Genomic DNA, 18,649 nt, shown 5'->3' with positions numbered 1-18,649 from the left:
CCCAGCTGCTGGCCTTGGAGCCTGTGTCCAGGCCCTACAACTTGCCAGGCCTGCAAGTGTGTCGTCAGCCTCAGTGTTTGCTCACAACGTCTCGCCACGAACAATGCCAGCTTCCTCCCTGCCCCCCCCTCAGCCCCTACAGGTCAGTACCCACTTGTCAAGGCCTGTCTCAAACTCTCCCTGTAGCAGGAGAGCCTGTTCTTCCTTCCTGCTCCTGCAGGCTGCCCTACCAGTGCCCCTTCTCCCGAAAAAAGAGAGAAATTTCAAACGGAAGACATCCCCATTTCATGACCCCCTTTAACCTGGACCTGTGAGAGAGAGTCTGACTTCAGACTCCAGCAGGCTTCAGATTCTGGCTGATGGTGCGATGGTGGAGAATTCATCGCAAGTATAGGCTCAATCTTATATTGTATCTTTCTGTTTTTCCTAAGAGTTTGTTTTGTTTTGTTTTGTTTTGCCACCAGTCACAGAGCCATTAGTGTCCCTTGTAATCTCAGAGGTGGTCTTCTGGCCAGAGCTTTCAAAATATTCATAGGTGTCCACTCACCCTGGGTCTCCCAGGTGGCACTAGTGGTAAAGAACCTGCCTGCCAATGCAGGAGACAGATGCAGGTTTGATCCCTGGGTTGCGAAGATCAGCTGGAGGAGGAAACAGCAACCCACTCCAGTATTCTTGCCTAGAGAATGCCATGGACAGAGGAGCCTGGCAGGCTACAGTCCATGGAGTTGCAGAGTCAGACACTGAGCGACTTAGCATGCCTGCTCACCTTGTAGCTCTCTTCTTCCCAGGGAGATCCCAAAAGTGCCCGCTGCCTAGCCAGCCATCGTGCGCTTAGACATGCAAGGTATCATGACTGTATTCTGAGCCACCTCATGACAGACATGTCAGCTTTGTACCTCTTAATTTATAATTTTTAATAAATGGCCCTTTAGGGAATTCCCTGGCAGTCCAGTGGTAGGACTTCACGCTTGCACTACAGGGAATGTGGATTCGATCCTGCACCCCACACGGTGCAGGCGGAAGTGAAAGTCACTCAGTCGTGTCTGACTCTCTGTGACCCTGTGGACTATACAGTCCATGGAATTCTCCAGGCCAGAATATGGGAGTGGGTAGCCTTTCCCTTCTCCAGGGAATCTTCCAAACCCAGGGATCCAACCCAGGTCTCCTTCATTGCAAGTGGGTTCTTTACCACCTGAGCCACCAGGGAAGCCCAGGAATACTGAAGAGGGTCGCCTATCCCTTCTCCAGTGGAACTTCCCAACCCAGGAATTGAACCCCGGTCTTGCGTTGCAGATGGATTCTTTACCAACTGAGCTATCGGGGAAGCCCCAAAAAATAAAATTAGATTAAAGTAAAAACACATGACCCCTTCTAATTTTCTATACTTTGAATTTAGTTTTTCATTCACTTTGAAACTAATTTGCATAAAATAGGACTGCTCCACATCCAGTGTTGCTGTTTTTCACAGTCCAGTGCTTATCTCCTTTATGTCAGTTAACAATAATATTTGATCCATTTACAGTGGATTCCATCACACAAAGAAGAGCCTGCAGTTCAGGTTGTTCAGATTGTAATTTAGCTGAATTGATCATATGGATGCTTCTCGTAGAGCTTGCCATTCAAGCCCACCCACGGTCGTCTGACCCCAGTGTTAGCCAGTCTGCCTGGGGCACGTCCCTTGCATCTTGTGTCATGCTCCCACCATTCTTATTCCTCCTGCTAACTTATCCCCCTGTTAGAGGAGCAGCAATTATTCCTTTTCCTTTCCTCCTTTCCTCCAAGTGTAATGCTTTATATAGAGTTGGCGCTCACCTCCTGTGTTTAGTTTAAGGACCCATTCCTGAGGGACCCAACATTAGACAGTGAGATTAAATCAGGGAAGGCATAGTAGGGAAACTGGTTCTTCATCCCCAGTTCACCCTCGATGAAATAATTGTGTGTAAATGCCTACCGGGATATCTTATGACAGGGATCTTGAAATCAGTTTGCTTTCCATGTGCACAGAACCTGACCACCACCGCCCCGGGGCATGCCACTGGCAGCGACTCGCCTCTCCCACCCCGTGCCACACCATCTCCCAGTAGTGACGGGCTGCCTTGTTGCCAGCCATCACCCATCACTTGTCTATTCAGAGGCTTGATACCGTCTTTGAAAGAATTTTTTGTAATGTGCTGTCTAGCTGTTTGATTTTAAATCGCACTAAACTTTCTGGAGCCACGCCAGGGACTTGCTAGAGTTTCTGATGCTATCTATATAAATGGTGGAAGGGGGAAAACTCCATTGAACTTTTGCGGTAATAAAATTATTGCAGTTGAGCCCTACATCTGTTCACTGAACTTCCTGTGGGTTTCCACCAGATCACATGGCTGACAGCAGAGACAGTCTTTAAAGCGTTTGGTCTGCTTATTATACCCGAGTCTCAACCACCAAATCAGACCTTTGCTTTGTCTCTGGGCTGGGCGTCCGGATGTCCCACTGCGGTGGGTTGATTCACTGGAGCTGATAAAAAACATTCCGGCCAAACTCGAGAGAGTCTAGCATTACCTCTGGCTCCAAAAGTCAAAACAACAAGATTGTTGTAAGTAGCTTTGGATTGAGACCAAGCCCTGAGCTTGAGAGATGGGTTTTCCCTCCTTGTTGAGCTGAGTCACAACTGTCTCAGAAGGAGATGGCTGAACGCCTGGGCCTGCGGTGACCAGCTCCCCGCCCTCTCCTCACCCCTTTTTGCCATAACTGTCACACCAAAGCCCCCATCCCCCCCAGAGCCCCCTCCTCTGCTTTCCCGGATCTTCAGTGGGTTCTCAAGCCCATCTACCCAGGAGTCCCTCACTGAGGCCCAAAGAGGGGCCTTAGAAGGCAAAAAAGGAGATGAGGTAGACAGGGGGAGGACAGCTTCAGAGTAGGGAAGAGCCCGGTGGCCTGGGCCCTGCTGACCGGGTCAGGAGTGAAGATGCTCTCAAGTGAGGAACCTGGGCCTCCCTGAGCCCGAGCAGGATGGCATTAGCGTTCTTCACAGGTGAGAAAAGAGCAGAGGAAAAAGTGACTTTTTCTAGGTTGTTGATCTGACATTCAGACTATGACATTTCTTGGGCTGAATCTTAACAAAATGTGTCCCCAGTGTCTTTAGTGTGAATAGAGCTTTTTGTCTTTCTTTTCCTTAGCTCTCAGAGTTCTAAGAGTATTGTTGTTGTTGCTGTTCAACTGTGAAGTCGTATCTGACTTTTTGCGATCCCGTGGACTGCATGCAGCACACCAGGCTTCCCTGTCCTTCACTGTTTCTCCCGGAATTTGCTCAAACTCATGTCCGTTGAGTCAGTGATGCCATCCAACTGTCTCATTCTCTGTACCCTCTTCTCCTATTGCCTTTAATCTTTCCCAGCATCTCTTTTAGTTCAGTTCAGTTGCTCAGTCGTGTCCGACTCTTTGCGACCCCATGAATTGCAGCATGTCAAGCCTTCCTGTCCATCACCAACTCCTGGAGTTCACTCAAACTCGTGTCCATCGAGTCAGTGATGCCATCCAGCCATCTCATCCTCTTTCGTCCCCTTCTCCTCCTGCCCTCAATCCCTCCCAGCATCAGAGTCTTTTCCAATGAGTCAACTCTTTGCATCAGGTGGCCAAAGTACTGGAGTTTCAGCTTTAGCATCAGTCCTTCCAAAGAACACCCAGGGCTGATCTCCTTCAGAATGGACTGGTTGGATCTCCTTGCAGTCCAAGGGACTCTCAAGAGTCTTCTCCAACACCACAGTTCAAAAGCATCAATTCTTCAGAACTCAGCCTTCTTCACAGTCCAACTCTCACATCCATACATGACCACTGGAAAAACCATAGCCTTGACTAGACGGACCTTTGTTGGCAAAGTAATGTCTCTGCTTTTGAATATGCTATCTAGGTTGGTCATAACTTTCCTTCCAAGGAGTAAGCGTCTTTTGATTTCATGGCTGCAATCACCATCTACAGATCTCTTTTAGAGGAGCACATTTTTTTAAGAATGTCTGTTTCAGTCTCAACCCAGGTGGGCTCGCTCTCCGACTCGATAGACAGGGAGACGTTGGGAAGGGTGTCAAATTCGGTGCTCCTTGGACAGGGTTCGTTATGCAGAGGCTGTGCTCCCATTCAGTCAGACTGACTGAATGGTGTTTTCCAAACTCTTATGATTTATGCCTATTATTCGCCCTTTTAAAATCTTCCCAGTACACTGTCTTAAAAACAACTCATTGCAGGAAAGAGAAAGCTTTTTACCTTGTGCTTTGTTACGTTTGTTTTGTTATAGCCAATCCTGGAGAAAATGCTCTGTTTTTCTTACTGTTTATGCTTTATCCCCCTTTTCTGAACCTTTTAAGTGCTGGTGAAAAATTTCAAGCAAATAACCCTCAGCCCACTTGTTCCCTTGAGGAGGGAAGAGCTGGTACTAGAACTCGAGGGCCGTGAACGTGTACTGTCTGCAGTGTTTGGGTTTTGCTAGTAACAGAAATGTGTCCGTGCCCCTCTGTCTCTGCTTGCTCTCTAGGTTGCCCTGTGTCCAGTGGCACACACTCCATGGAAGCAGCCACGCCTGGGACCTCAGCCCACTTAGCCACGAGCTCTCAGACCTCAGCAGGCCAACCACAGCCTCATGTGTGTCTTGATTGTTAAGCATTTGGGGAGTCTTAGCCTTTAAAACCCAACTGTTGTCAGCCCCCAGGACAGCTCAGGAACCTTCAGATATTGACCCTCTCCGCTGAGACTGCCCCCAGGTGATGCCTGGCTGAGTGGCAGCCTGCAAGTGCTTGACTTGAGGGCTGTCCCTCAACCCAACTCATCCAGCCCTTTTCTCCAGGTGGACCCAGCAGAGCCTGGGGGGCATGCAGAGAATCCCAAAGTGGAGCCCTTACTGGGGTCATCTCATAAAGTCACACCCAGGAGACTCAGAAGAAGCCCAGGGCCCTTCATTTTCTACAAGGCGAGAGAACTGAGTCCTGCAGAAACGCTGTGACTTGCCCCATGCGGCTCAGCCTGCCAGTGGCCGAGCCAGGAGAGGGCCGACGCCTCCTGACCCCCAGCCCCGGGCCACCTGGGCTCCAGAGCTGGGGAGCAGTCCCGTCCACTCCCATGAGGATGCTCAAGCACAGAGGGCTAGTGACTTAGCGGCTGGGAATGCGGAAGAAATGCTTGAGGTTCTTTATCATTACTAGAGAGACGTGAAAACCCCCCGTCCGTGTGGGATGTAGACATTTTAAACAAACGCACAGCTGGGTCCCTATCGACTCTGAGGGGCGCGCAGGGGAGAGGTGTAGTTTTGTTTGGCCTCCAGCTCCTCCACTTCCTAGCTCTGTCCTCTTTGGCGTCTTATTTGTCCTTTTGAGCCTTGGTTGTCTTATCCATTCAACATAGTTAATAGTCGTATGTCACAGGGTTATGTGTAGAGTTGAAGGCATGCACTCGTTCATTTAATTCGTTGTTCAGCAAACGTGTCCTCATTGTCAGTGGCGTGCTAGATGCTGTCGTCTTAGCGAGGGCCCTGCCTCCCTGCGGCCTGCGTTCTGGAGGGGAACAGATGGCACCCAAGTGAACGAACACATATGCAAGCTCAACCCCGATGGCTGTGAAGGAGACCAGCCAATGAGCTGAGAGGTGCTGCTGGTTAGTGGGTAGTCATGGGTGAAGTGACCCACGACCCTGGGCCCTGGGCACCCTCGGTGTGTCCCTTCCTCAGAGCGCCCCTGCTGGGTGGGCTCTGTGAGCTAACAGGAGGCCTGGCGTCCCCACTCCTGGCCACCGCAGCCTCTCCAGCCGTGTCCTCTCGGAGCTAGACGCCACACCCCTGTTGGAGGTTGTTGCGTTTGCCACAGAATTATCCAGGGAGACTGATGTCAAATATAGCTTCGAGGTGACCCCTCTCTTCTCATCAGGATGGCTCTAAACTCCCCTCAGAGCCAAGCCCCACCTCCCTTCCGGCTAACTAGCTGCAGCACAGGGACATGCACAGACAGGAAGGCATGCATTTGTTTATACAGCTCTCGATTCAACAAGTGAGGATCCAGACAGACAGAAGGCCATTCTTCAGAACCTACCTTTGCTGTGACCAAACTTTGTTCTTTAAAAACGTTAATGAAGAGAAGTCTGTCGCTTTTAAGCCATTTGTCAGTGCATTTCCCAGGTTTTTATGTGGGAAGGCTCAGGTTCTTTACGTTTCTATTAGTATTAACAGTCAGGAAATGGGGTTGCCAGGCTAGAAATGTCCACGTGGGTAAAATATGAGAAATGGGCTTGGGACAAGGCCAAAGGTGGTATTTCTAGACTTTGAATTTTCTTACTAAAAGTTCTAAAATAAGAGCATTTTAAATACCTTACATTTGCATGTCACTTTAATGTCAGTAATAATAGCCAACATTTATTGAGTGCTTCATCTGTATTAGGCACTTAATCTCATTTATGTGAAGTAAACAGAATGGTTAAATTCAAAATCTCAGAGTAGAGTAAACTCTTATCTTTTAAGAGCCTAAGTCGGAATGAGGATACAAGACTTTTCCCAAGTCACCTGGCTAATCATGAGTGGACTCTTAGCTCTTAAATGCTGAAATTATGCACATCTTATTTACAGCTATGTTATTAGTACTGTGCTTGCTACACAGTAGGCTCTCAGGAAGTTTTGCTGAATAAATGAATGGATGGATGGATGGATGGATGGGAAAAGCTGGGGCTAGAACTCAGATCATGTGCCTGTTTTTCAGATGCTTTTTCTAGTTACTTCAAAGATTAAATGAGTAACTATATGTCATGTGTTTGAACATGCCTGCCATGTAATAGGTAATCAGTTACGGTAGCTATAAATGTTATCCATAATCTCAGAATTGATTAAGCTTTGATGGAGAACTTGTATAATCATTGATCAGCTTGAAAAACTTTGTAATGAAATACATGTCTGCTATTGTCAAGTAAGCTTTATAGTATTTCATATTACTTTTATGTACTGTTATCTATGGATATTCACCTGGGTATTATCCTACATGCAGGTTTTGTATACTACTCTCTCCAGAGTGAGATGGATTATTTTGAAGTAAACTCGCGCAAAAATAAAAACAAGGCATTTTCAGCTTCGTTTCTACCAGGTGTTAGAAAGGGAAGCTGTGGGGGGTGCCAGGCGCTTCTCCTGATGGCCTTTTCCTGGATCTGGCCCAGCTGCGTGTGACCTAAAGGCAACGTTTGACTCATGACTCGTCCTAACGCAAGAGTCGTCAGAGTTTCCCCAAAACCATGAGGGCAAGTAGACTTGGTGCCAGCGCATGAATGCAGTGCCATCCCACTGAGCAGCTCTTGCCTAAGTTTCTTTTATTTAATTGGAGGGAATTCTTGAGAAAGCAGTTTGCTCATTTTATTTCCATCCCACCCTCCCTGGAGGGACAGAAAGCGGTCTCGGGTAAGCTGCCTCATGTCCTTTCCTGAGGCCTGCCTTCATAGGAAAACCTCTGAATAGTCACTTGATGGAGAAAAGGCTTCACGTCTTTTAGTCATTTTTGTCACTAACAACCAGAAATGCGTCATATTGGTGACATTCCCACTTGAAAATGTGGGATGCTATTATTCCAGCTGAAAGAGACATTGCTGTGTTGGGGGGCAGGTTTCAAGCCGCCACCTCTGAGCCCCCGGCCCACTCCCTCCCCTCCAAGACAGTGTTAAAGGTTTTCTAGAGCTGAGGCCACTCCGAGAGCTAGGACTTGCATCCTCATTATTAGAGGGTGAAGCTTATTTCTTCTTCACACACACAGTCCACCATACTTTCTTGGTTCTTTTTTTTTTGGCTGTGCTAGGTCTTCACTGCTGTGTGGGGGCTTTCTCTAGTTTCAGAGAGCGGGAGCTGTCTTCCTGTTGAGGCCTGTGGGCCTCTCATCGCGGCGGCTTCTCTAGGTGTGCAGGCTGCAGTGGGGGCTGCACTTGGACTCAGTAGTTGTAGCTCTCGAACTTACGTGCTCCGAGGCATGGGGAGCTTCCCGGACCAGGGACTGAACCGGTGTCCCCTGCATTGCAAGGTGGATTCTTAACCACTGGACCACCAGGGAAGCCCCACTTTTTTGATGCCTGACATCACTGTGGGGTTGGTCATGTCTTTCAGGACCAGCAGTGTGTGTGCTAGGCTCTATCCATACAGTGAAAGGGCCCCTGGAGCCTTGGAGAACTGGATCTGGGACAGAGCAGTTGGCTGACTGTGGGATCTCTTGTCAGACTTTCCCACCAAGTCAGACCCAGACTCCAGTCCTGACTCCTCCCCACATGCTGTGTAACCTGAACCGGGCCAATCAGCTGCTCCAGGCCCCACCTCACCTTTTGTCTGTGGAGTTGGCCACGTGGGCCTCGCCAGGACACCGTGGTGACTGACCACGACACGTCAGGGGAGCTTCTAGACCGGCCTGGTGCTCAGGGAGTGCTCGGTTGGTGGCAGCCGCTCAGTGCACCCTGTTGCTACAGATGCAGGTTTTTCATGGAAAAGAAGATCATTGTGCTGCGACCTATAAAACACCCGGTTCCATGACAAAGACCTTTTGCCACCTCCACGAACCCTGTCCCCATACCTGAGAACTCCGTGCCAGGCCAGAAGCGACGCAGAGCACGTGAGGAGGCTCATCAAGGATTCCCAGTCCCCAGAGACCACCCAGCTGCTGAGCATCTGTGGCACGCCCAGAGACTGTGGGCCCAGGGTGGGAGGAATCCCGCAGGATGGAAAGCCGGGGGACTGACTGAATTCCAGTCAGACCAGTAAGTGCCAGAAGTAGTGCCGCGTCCCCCGCTGCTCGTGCTTTGTCTACCAGACTGGCCCCCGGAGCCCAGCGGAAGAAGTTGTCCCCGTGCACCAGAACCAACACGGCCCTCAGCACACACCGAGACCGTTAGCCTGCACTGAGGAGAGGAGAGAACTGATTCGGAAACAGTGGTGCCCTGAAAGGCCTGGGTTTGCATTAAACCTGAATCATTTTGCACAGTATGGGATAAAATGTATGAGGGCGGATATAGCGGTAGGTAGGGCTGAAGTCTGGGCCGCTTATAAATCCCATTTGTGTATAGACTGTATTTACTGATGCCCTGGGAGCCGTAGAATAAAGTTGGTTTCCATTAAAGCTATAACAGATGAGGACTGTGCCATCGTGGTATGCTGAGGTAACAGCCATGACCAGAGGACCCTCGTTTCCATGATTTCCTATACATTTTACTAAAATTTAACTCAAAACTCTACTTGCCACAAAGCATTTCCTGCTTAACCGCCCCCCCCCCACAGTCATCATTCTGGAACTCTGAGGATCCAGTATTTAGATGTTTAGTCTTAATCACTGCACAGGTTATCTGAAAAATCTCTAACTCTGTGTGAAAGTGAAAAAGTGAAAATGTTAGTCGTTCAGTCGTGTCCAATTCTTTGTGACCCCATGGACTTTAGCCCAACAGGCTCCTCTGTCCTTGGGGTTCTCCAGGCAAGAATACTGGAGTGGGTAGCCATCAGGGGCTTTTCCCAACCCAGGGATCAAACCCAAGTCTCCAACATTGCAGGCAGATTCTTTGCTGTCTGAGCCACCAGGGAACTCCGTGTGTGTCACTCCCTTACTCCCTCCCCACTCTTAGCCCCTAACCCACCACCTACCACCACCACCCCTCCCCCGACACCCTCACTTTTTGTTTACAAATTTTTAACTCATTTTAGTTCAGGCTCATTTGCCCTTCACCTGGACCAGGCCTTGTCCCCTCCAGTGCCCTCTAGTTCTCCACTCTGTGATCAAGTGGTCCCTGCACAAAGTCTCTCCCATCAAGCCCCCTTCTGAGACCCTTCAAAGGTTTTGAAGGACCTTTGAGTGGAGGCCAGGACTCTTCATGCGACTCCATCCTCCCCTCTGGGCCTGCTCCCCAGGGCTGGCTCCCCCACTGTCCCTCTTCTTGCTTCCAGCAAAAAGCGCCTCATGCCTTCCTTGCCTGCTGTCCCTCAGCAGGCGCTCGCTTCCCTCTTCACCTGGCTGCCGCTCCACCTCCCGAAGGCCTCTGTAGCCACTAGTCCTTCCGTAGTGGAACTCCCTTCTTACGACAGTAAGTTCCCTACGTACAAACCTTCAAGTTTCAAACTTTCAGAGATGCATTCGATCAACATCAGGCAGAAGTGAAATTGCAGCTCGCCCTCCATCTCCTGTTGCTGACGATCCTTCAGCTCGGCCATCTCCCACCTCCTCTCCCTCCTGCAGCCAGTAATTCTTGCTGGTCACTCGGTGCCAGCCCCTGTGTGCCAGCTGCGCTATACGACTGTGTCTTTCAAAGCACTGAACTGTAAGATTAAAACTCTTTCCTTTGTGTTGGGGGTTTGTCCTATATCGTTTGTCTGAGAAGTATCATGAATCTGTTACATCACAGCACTAGGTAGCCAGTTGTGGCAGGTGTGTACCTAGGCTAACTTGGTTGGACTTACAAACGTGTTCTCGAAACAGAGCTCATTCATATGTAGGGGACTTACTGTACTCTGTTATCATTGTTCTGTGGCTGCCGCTTCTTTGTCCCTCTGCTCCATGAGAAGGACCCTTCTGTGAGGACAGGGACTGTGCATCCTGAGGCCCTGATGCACACACTGCCTGGTGTGCAGAGGAGCAGACATTCAAGCAATAGCGTAATGAATGAGTGACTCACTAAGGGAGATTGACCACCATAATACACGTGAAGCATTCACCATTGTGTCTGGGACGTAACTGGTCCTTATGTGGTTGATTGCTTCTTTGAGTCATACATCAAATCATTTGTTAAGTGTCTGACCACTCTCTAAGGGGACACAGCCACAAACACGGTGAATTTCGAATCCCTGCTCTCGTGGGCCATGCGTTCTGTGTGTGCATCTCCCTTCTTCTCTCTCTCAGCCCTCCCCTCGACCTTCTGGGACACTTGCCCCTTGTCCCCGCCCCACCTGGGACACAGGTCACCAAACTGCAGCCACTCCTGCTGATACCACCTTGGCCTGGGAAGCAGCCCCACCAGGGACCTTTGGGGACCCCAGGCTCCTTGGCTGCCAAAGAGGTGGGAGGACATCACTTCCCCTGCCCTGGCTAGAATAATAGACCAGGAGTAAGATTAGAAAATGAGAAGCCCAATCCTGGTGAAACACTGCGGTGAAAGTGCCACTTCCAGGAATCTGCACGTGTTCTTCCTTCTCACCCGGGACTGCAGAGTGCAGCCAGGCCGCCCGGAAGCATGGCAGAGCCAGGCTCCCCTCTGCTGCCCGCTCCGCAGGGCTGGAGTGCCCCCACCCGCCACGTCCGCCCGGGTCCATGGCGCTGCCAGCCCGCATAGTCAAGGCCAAGGAGCTGTGGGGGGGGACGTCCTTGCCTCCAAGGTGACTCAGCCCTGAGAGGGGAGGCGTCTCAAGGAGACGCAGCCAACGGGACTCCAGCCACGCAACAGTCTCTGCTTGAACACTGTCTGCCTTGGGCAGGGCCTGCTTTCCCGCCTGATGTCTCTCGCTTCGCCTCGTGACCTGTCCGGGCCCTGCTGCTCTCAGCACACTGATGTCCCTGACCAGGGCCGGTGGACTTGTGTGCCCTTCCCGAGGGGGATTCACCCGGCCTCCAGGGGATCATCGGGAGGCTGGTTCTGTGGCCCAGGGCTCCCAGGCCCCCTGCCCTGTCAGGGGAGATGGGCCCCCTGCGCCCCCCACACACCGTGTACAAACTCCTGCTGCTCTCACACAGGCCTCTGAGATTGATCGCCTCATCTTGTTTTTGTTGCAGAAATTTCCAGAACTGAAATTCAAATATGTGGAAGAGGAGCAGCCCGAGGAGTTTTTTATCCCCTACGTCTGGTCCCTGGTGTACAACTCGGCAGTAGGCGTCTACTGGAACCCACAGGACATCCAGCTGTTCACGATGGATTCCGACTGAGAGCGGCCCGTTCCCCGCCCCCTACCCGACCCGGCCTCCACCCGCCTCCAGCCGCAGCCCTTCTGCTTATGTTCTTTCTGGGGAACGGAGGTAGACAGATTCCCTGGTGCGTCTTCTATTAAAGAGGATCACACAGGCGTGCTTCCCTTGCGCACGTGGGTTTGGAGAATCGGTGCCAGTTGGCAGTAGATCACTCAGTTTAGATTATAGTGCAAAAAGTGGGAGGGGGTACGCAACCGTAATAAATGTAAAAACCAGCTATTTCACATGCAATCTTATTTCTAAACCAAAAATCTACAGCTTTTCCAGGAAACCTGATGCCTTAGGCACACAACACTTTACCAGTGCATACTTCTTTTTCTTTTCTTTTTTGCATGCTCAGGATTTTTGTTCTGAGAGTGTGTGTGTGTGGTGTGTTTGTGTTTCAACATTGAGAAATATCAATCTGAAAAGATGACAGGACAGGAATTAATAAGGAAATGAAGCCGTGTATGTGTGTAGTGGCCTTTCAGAGGACCCGTGATGGAAGCCTGGGCAGTTGGATACAAGCCTCTAGATCCTCCACATCTTTTCCTCAAAGAAAGAAATGGCTCCTCCTCATGAAGCCTGGATTAGCTTTTCTGTGGATTTGGCCTCTGAGCTATAGCTGAATTAAATTGGAGTCTAGCACAAATTAAGTTAATCTTCTCTGTATTAATCATTAGGAAAAGAAAAGCTTCATTTTGAAAGCAGTCTTTTTTTCTTCAACCAGACCAGTAGAAAAAGGAGACCAATTTGATTAATACAGTGTTCCACACGAGATGAAAGACATGTTTTCCTGTCCGTCTCTGACTTTGTTTAAACTCTTCTGGGGCCTGTGTGAGCCTGAGCCACAGCTGGCTCCCTGAGCTCCTCTGAGGGACGAGGCCGCCAGGGTTGCCCCGAGCAGAGCCACGGGCACCGAGGACAGAAGGGATGGGCCTTTAGGGCCCCGCTCTGGGCCCCCAGCCACCCCTTTGGGCCTGGTTTCAGTCTCAAAGACACAAAAGTTGCGTGCTTTTCTGCATGGGAGGCGCCCATTCCAACCTGCTGTTGCCTAATCTGTATCGGAAGCAGCTTCTCTCCTGTCCCCGGGCTGGCGACCAGAGTCCCTTTGACCATCTTCTCTCACGCGGAGCCCTGGGAAGGTGAAACGTGAGGCACCAGCGCGCCTTTGTGTGGTTCCCCCGAGAAGCCCGGCTGCCCGTCCTCTCGGCAGTATCCGAGGCCGGCCGGTATCATCATCGGCAGGACAGGGGTGAGACCAGAGCTCCCCGAGGCTGGCTGGCTGAGGCGCTGGATGGATGTGCGGTCTGGCTGCTGCCTCCTCAGCCTCAGGCCCCTGAGAGTCTCCACCAGTGGCTGGGACCCTGGGGTTTCCCTGAAGGTCACGGACAGGGCCTCAGACCAGCAGGTGAGGCCTGTGAAGGGCTTCTGCTTAATCTGGCCTGTGGGGGAGGCAGTGTGAAGGTGGAAGGCGGAGTCCTCCAATCAAAAAGGGGAAAATACTGGATGCCCATTTCAGGCCGCAGTTATTTATATTTCCTCTATGGAAGCGTGATACATAGCTTTAATTTGTTTCCCAAGCGTTCTGATCTGCTTCCTTTCCTTTAAACCAAAACACAGCTATTTGAAAGGGTCACGTGGCACAGAGGAGCCCCTGGTAGGACCCCAGCACTGTCCTAAGAGGCTGAGGAGCGTGCAGTGGCGTGGGACAGTCACTGGGCTGCAGGCCTGTCAGTTCTGCCCACAGGAGGCCTGGAGTCCCCAGCACTCGGCCACAGGGCAAACCCAAGAGAGCCTTGACAGGGGAGCGGTGCAGTCTCTTCCCCGGGTGCCCCCACAGCTCCGCTGTCCAACAGTGTCCTCCCCCGCCCCCAGCTCTTAATCAACCACACAGTAGAGGTCCTCACGGGCCTAAAAGTTCAGCTGGGGCTGCGGCCCCAGAGGCAGCATGCGAGCACACGCTCCAGACACCACCGCATCACTGCCTCAGCTCTGCAAACCCTCCAGAGGCTTTTCTTTATTTTTGTGAAAGATTTATTACATGACAATAAATTTAAAATGATAAACTTGAATTACGCTTGCATTAATTTGCTTTAGAAATTTTTTCGATTTTCCACAAAGTAAAAACATGTAGAATGAGGCAACACAGGATCATTCACTGTGTGTTTGCATGTAAACTCACATCTGATTTTGCCCAAGATACAGAGCTGTTTTTGCAGTGTGTCATCTATCATGTTGTTTGTTTTTAAAAGAATGTGCTCCTCGCAGTAGCGCCTTTCCTTAAGAGTTCAAGGCACTGTGCAAACAAGCTTCAGAACTGTAGCTCTGGTCCCATCGCCCATTGAGGCTGGTGTCGCAGGATCTGTGCACAACAGCCTTGCAAGGTCGGCATCACAGAATGGCCACCATTCAGCAGTGCAGATGGAAGCGGGGCTGTGGAGGAGCTCAAGGACAAAGAGAAAGGAAAGAAGGTCCCTGAAGCACAGAAAGTACACGGTACACACAGTCCTCTCCTTCGGAAGGAAATGACAGGAGCTGGAGAGGACAGACAGGACCAGCGTCAGTGGGAGCACTCAGCTGTGAGTGTTCCTCCAGTTTGTTAGAACATCCCCCCCGGCCCCCCCCCCCGGCCGCAAGAGGAATGTGGCAGGGGGTGCTTTTAGGCCCTAAGTTTCTTAATATATCATTCTTATAGGCAACATACTGTCCTTTAGGTTCTGTGCAGCTGGGGTCTTGCCTCAGGCATTTCGGTTCTCTACATAACTGAGTCAGTGCTTTCCAAGAGCCATAAATTAGAGCTGTGGTACTTGCTGATACTTAATAGACTGAGTTTGCAAGGTCAACCCTTTGGTCTCTTAATTTCCTCCTAAGCACGGTGCGTGTAATTTCAGTAGCTGCCACTTGATATTAGAGACTGATCCCCAGGCTTTCTGACACCAAATTCAGGGCTATTCCAGTGTCTTAACATCACCTCCAGGAGTCAAGAGGTTCAGGGCTTCTCGTCTCTGACGAGCCAAGCTTCCTATGACACAGCTGAGGAGTGAATTCACACAATAACACAATCCACAGCAAATAATGCATTTTTATTTTTAAGAATTCAAAAGCATAAAATTTAATCTCATTAGGGATCTCTCACCCAAAATAAGATTCATCAGGAACTTCCCACCCCCTTGGTCAGCTCATGTATGGCAACCCCTACCCTTCTGACTTCACCAGGCTATCAAGAGTGCCAGCTACTCAGACACAGCCTCTGGAAAGAGGAAAGCCGGCCCACGTGACTTTAACCAGGTAGTGCTTCATCATTTTGTTGGCTCTGGGATGACTCCAACAAAGTTTTACAGTATTTTGGCAGGTTTCCAAGCCACCATTAGAGCATTGGTTTAGGTTACCTGGCACTCCATTACTATCAGTAAACTATCCTTTGTGGATACTGTGATCCAGCTTCTCAGTCACTTCATTCAGTCCCTGAAAGTGGATTGAGGTGGAACTGCTGGTGGCCCCAGTGCTTAGCGAGTGTGCCTTCCCCCCGGAGAACGTGAACTGTTACGACTGAACGTATCCTCTGACCTCAGCTGCACATACTGTGCCCTAATCCCAGGGTGATGGTATTAGTGGGCTGGGCTTTAAGGGAGTAATTAGGTTTAGATGAGGTCACGATGGTGGAGCCCCATGATGAGATTAGTGCCCTTACAAGAAGGAAGATGAGAGATCTCTCGCCATCAAAGGTGACACAGCAAAGAGACCACTGTTTGTAAGCCAGGAAGAAAGCCCTCACCGGGAATGGAATCATTCAGCACCTTAATCTTGGACTTTTCAGAAATGAGAAATCAATGTCTCTTATTTAAGCCACCCAGTCTATGGTATTTTGTTAGAATAGCCCAAACTGACCTAATATAGGAGCATAACCCAAGGCCTCAAATTATCTGTTACAATCAGAAATATCCAGGTATATGAGAAGGCCAAATAATATGTTATATGAATTAAAACCATCAGAGGGGGCTTCCCTGGTGGTCCAGTGGTTAAGGGTCTGCCTTGCAATGCAGGGGATGCAGGCTGCATCCCTAGTCAGGGGGATCCCACGTGCCACGGGGCCCTGTGCACCACAACTCCTGAGTCTGCACTCTCGAGTCCTTGAGCCACAACTCCTGAAGTCCACATGCCGTGGAGCCTGTGCCCCGCACAGAGAAGCCACTGTGATTAGAAGCCTGCGTACTGCAAATAAAGAGTAGCCCCCACCTTGCCACAGCTAGAGAAAGCCCCGCACAGAGAAGCCACTGAGATGAGCCTGCGTACTGCAAATAAGGAGTAGCCCCCACCTTGCCACAACTAGAGAAAGCCCCGCACAGAGAAGCCACTGCGATGAGGAGCCTGCGTACTGCAAATAAGGAGTAGCCCCCGCCTTGCCGCAGCTAGAGAAAGCCCCGCACAGAGAAGCCACTGCTATGAGGAGCCTGCGTACTGCAAATAAGGAGTAGCCCCTGCCTTGCCACAGCTAGAGAAAGCCCCGCACAGAGAAGCCACTGCGATGAGGAGCCTGCGTACTGCAAATAAGGAGTAGCCCCCGCCTTGCCACAGCTCAAAAAAGCCCTCAAAGCAACAAGACCTAGTGCCGCCAAAAGTAAACATTTTTTTTATTTTTAAAACATTTCTAAAAATCAGAGGGAAAAGATGCTCACAGTCTCTCCAGGTGTCTCAGTCACAGAATTCGAACCACCTATGCTTTCTATGTTTAAAAGCAAACGGTGTTCCCAAGAATTTCAGAGAATTAGAAACAAAAGGGACCAAATGGAAATTCTAGAACTGAAAAATATTATAGCAAGAATTAATAATTTGTTGATGGGTTTAAGAGCAGATTAGTCACAACTGAGAAAAGAATGAGTAAGGTGAAAAATTCAGAGCAAAAGCAGAGTCAGAAAGCGAATCGAGGGTAAGAGACAAAGGATGCAGTGAGATCTGACCTCAGTGTAGTTCAGATCTCAAAAAAGTAGGAGAGCAAAAGAAATATTGGCTGAGAACTTTGACAAAACTCAAGAAAGATATCAAACCAAAGATTCAGTAAGCCCCAAATCTCAAATGGGATAAATAAAAAGTCCACAGCTAGACACATCATAGTAAAAATGTAGAAAACCAAAGAAAAGATGGTAAAGCTACTGGGGGGTGGGGCATGGGTAAGAGACGGATTACCATCAAAGGAGCAACAATTAAACTGACAACTACCTTCTCAGCAGGCATGGTGAAATACAGTGACTTTGAAGTGCTGAAAGAAAATGACACCCCACCTCAAAATTTCTAACTGGGGAAAATATCCTGCAAGAATGAAAAATAGACATTTATATCCAAATAGCTGGGAGAATTCATTAGCACACATACCCTAAAGGAAAATTACAAGTATCCTAAAGGCAGAAGGAAAATAATCCCAAATACAAGGAAAGAGCTTTAGGAAAAACTGAATAGCAATGAAAATGAGAAATACACAGGTCAGCATAAATACTACATAAAACAATAATTGTGTCTTATGAAGTTTATATATGTGTTAAAGGCATATAGATGGGGAGGGCTTAAATAGGGTTTAAGTGTTCTAGGCTCCGTGCATCATACTGGAAGAGAGTTTTTTAAATCTCATTTACTATTAGATTTTTGGTAAGTCTAGGGTGTATATTGTGATTAATGTTAGTAAGACTGTACAACTTTCAAACTAATGACAGCTGCTGCTGCTGCTGCTAAGTCGCTTCAGTCGTGTCCAACTCTGTGTGACCCCACAGACGGCAGCCCACCAGGCTCCCCCGTCTCTGGGATTCTCCAGGCAAGAACACTGGAGTGGGTTGCCATTTCCTTCTCCAATGCATGAAAGTGAAAAGTGAAAGTGAAGTGCTCAGTCGTGTCCGACTCTTAGCGACCCCATGGACTGCAGCCCACCAGGCTCCACCGTCCATGGGATTCTCCAGGCAGGAGTCCTGGAGTGGGTACCATTGCCTTCTCCAATGCGTGAGAGAGAAAAGTGAAAGTGAAGTGCTCAGTCGTGTCCGAGTCTTAGCGACCCCATGGATGCAGCCCACCAGGCTCCTCCGTCCATGGGATTTTCCAGGCAAGAGCACTGGAGGGGGCGCCATCGCCGTCTCAAAACTAATGACAGAAGAGGGAATAATTCCTGGACAGGATTAAGAGCTTCACAAGGAGGGTAGAAAAAAAGAATAGGTGAGTCAAATAGAAAGCAGGTTGTAAGATATACACGATGAATCCATTAGTACATTAAATGTAAATGGACCAACAGAGACTGTCAGGCTTGATTTTAGAAGAACTACCATAGTACAACTGGAGAAGAGAATGGCAACCTACTCCCGCATTCTTGCCTGGAGAATCCCATGGACAGAGGATCCTGGTGGGCTACAGTCCATGGGGTCACAAAGATTCAGACATGACTGAGCGACTAACACACACACCATAGTACATTCAAGCTTCCAGTTATAAGCTCCAGGGATATGAAGTAAAACATGATAAATATAATTTAACACTGCTGTAAGTTATATATGAACATTATTAAAAGAATACTTCGTAAGAGTTCTCATCACAAGGGAAAACTTTTTTCTACTTAATTTTTTATATGAGAAGATGACTATTCACTAAATTTACTGTGGTAATCATTTCATAATATATTAAAGTCAAATCATTATGCCATACACCTTAAACTTCCAAAATGCTGTATGTCAACTGCATCTCAATAAAACCGAAAGAATTTAACAGTTAGAAACAAA

General features: G+C 49.2%; 1 protein-coding gene across 3 annotated transcripts in view; it reads left to right on the top strand.

The window, feature by feature from the left end:
* DYM (dymeclin) overlaps positions 1-13,969 on the top strand; it is a 395,381-nt gene extending 381,412 nt beyond the window's left edge. For all 3 annotated transcript variants that reach the window (XM_005886705.2, XM_070361533.1, XM_070361534.1), the window contains one exon: positions 11,724-13,969. In XM_005886705.2, coding sequence (XP_005886767.1) covers positions 11,724-11,873 — 150 coding nt within the window. In that variant the 3' untranslated portion in view covers positions 11,874-13,969. The remainder of the gene's footprint in view (positions 1-11,723) is intronic.
* The last annotated feature ends 4,680 nt before the right edge of the window (positions 13,970-18,649 follow it).

This window comes from Bos mutus, chromosome 24 (genome assembly GCF_027580195.1).
Source record: "Bos mutus isolate GX-2022 chromosome 24, NWIPB_WYAK_1.1, whole genome shotgun sequence".
Taxonomy (NCBI): Eukaryota; Metazoa; Chordata; class Mammalia; order Artiodactyla; family Bovidae; genus Bos; species Bos mutus.
This window is presented reverse-complemented; position numbering and strand designations above follow the sequence as displayed.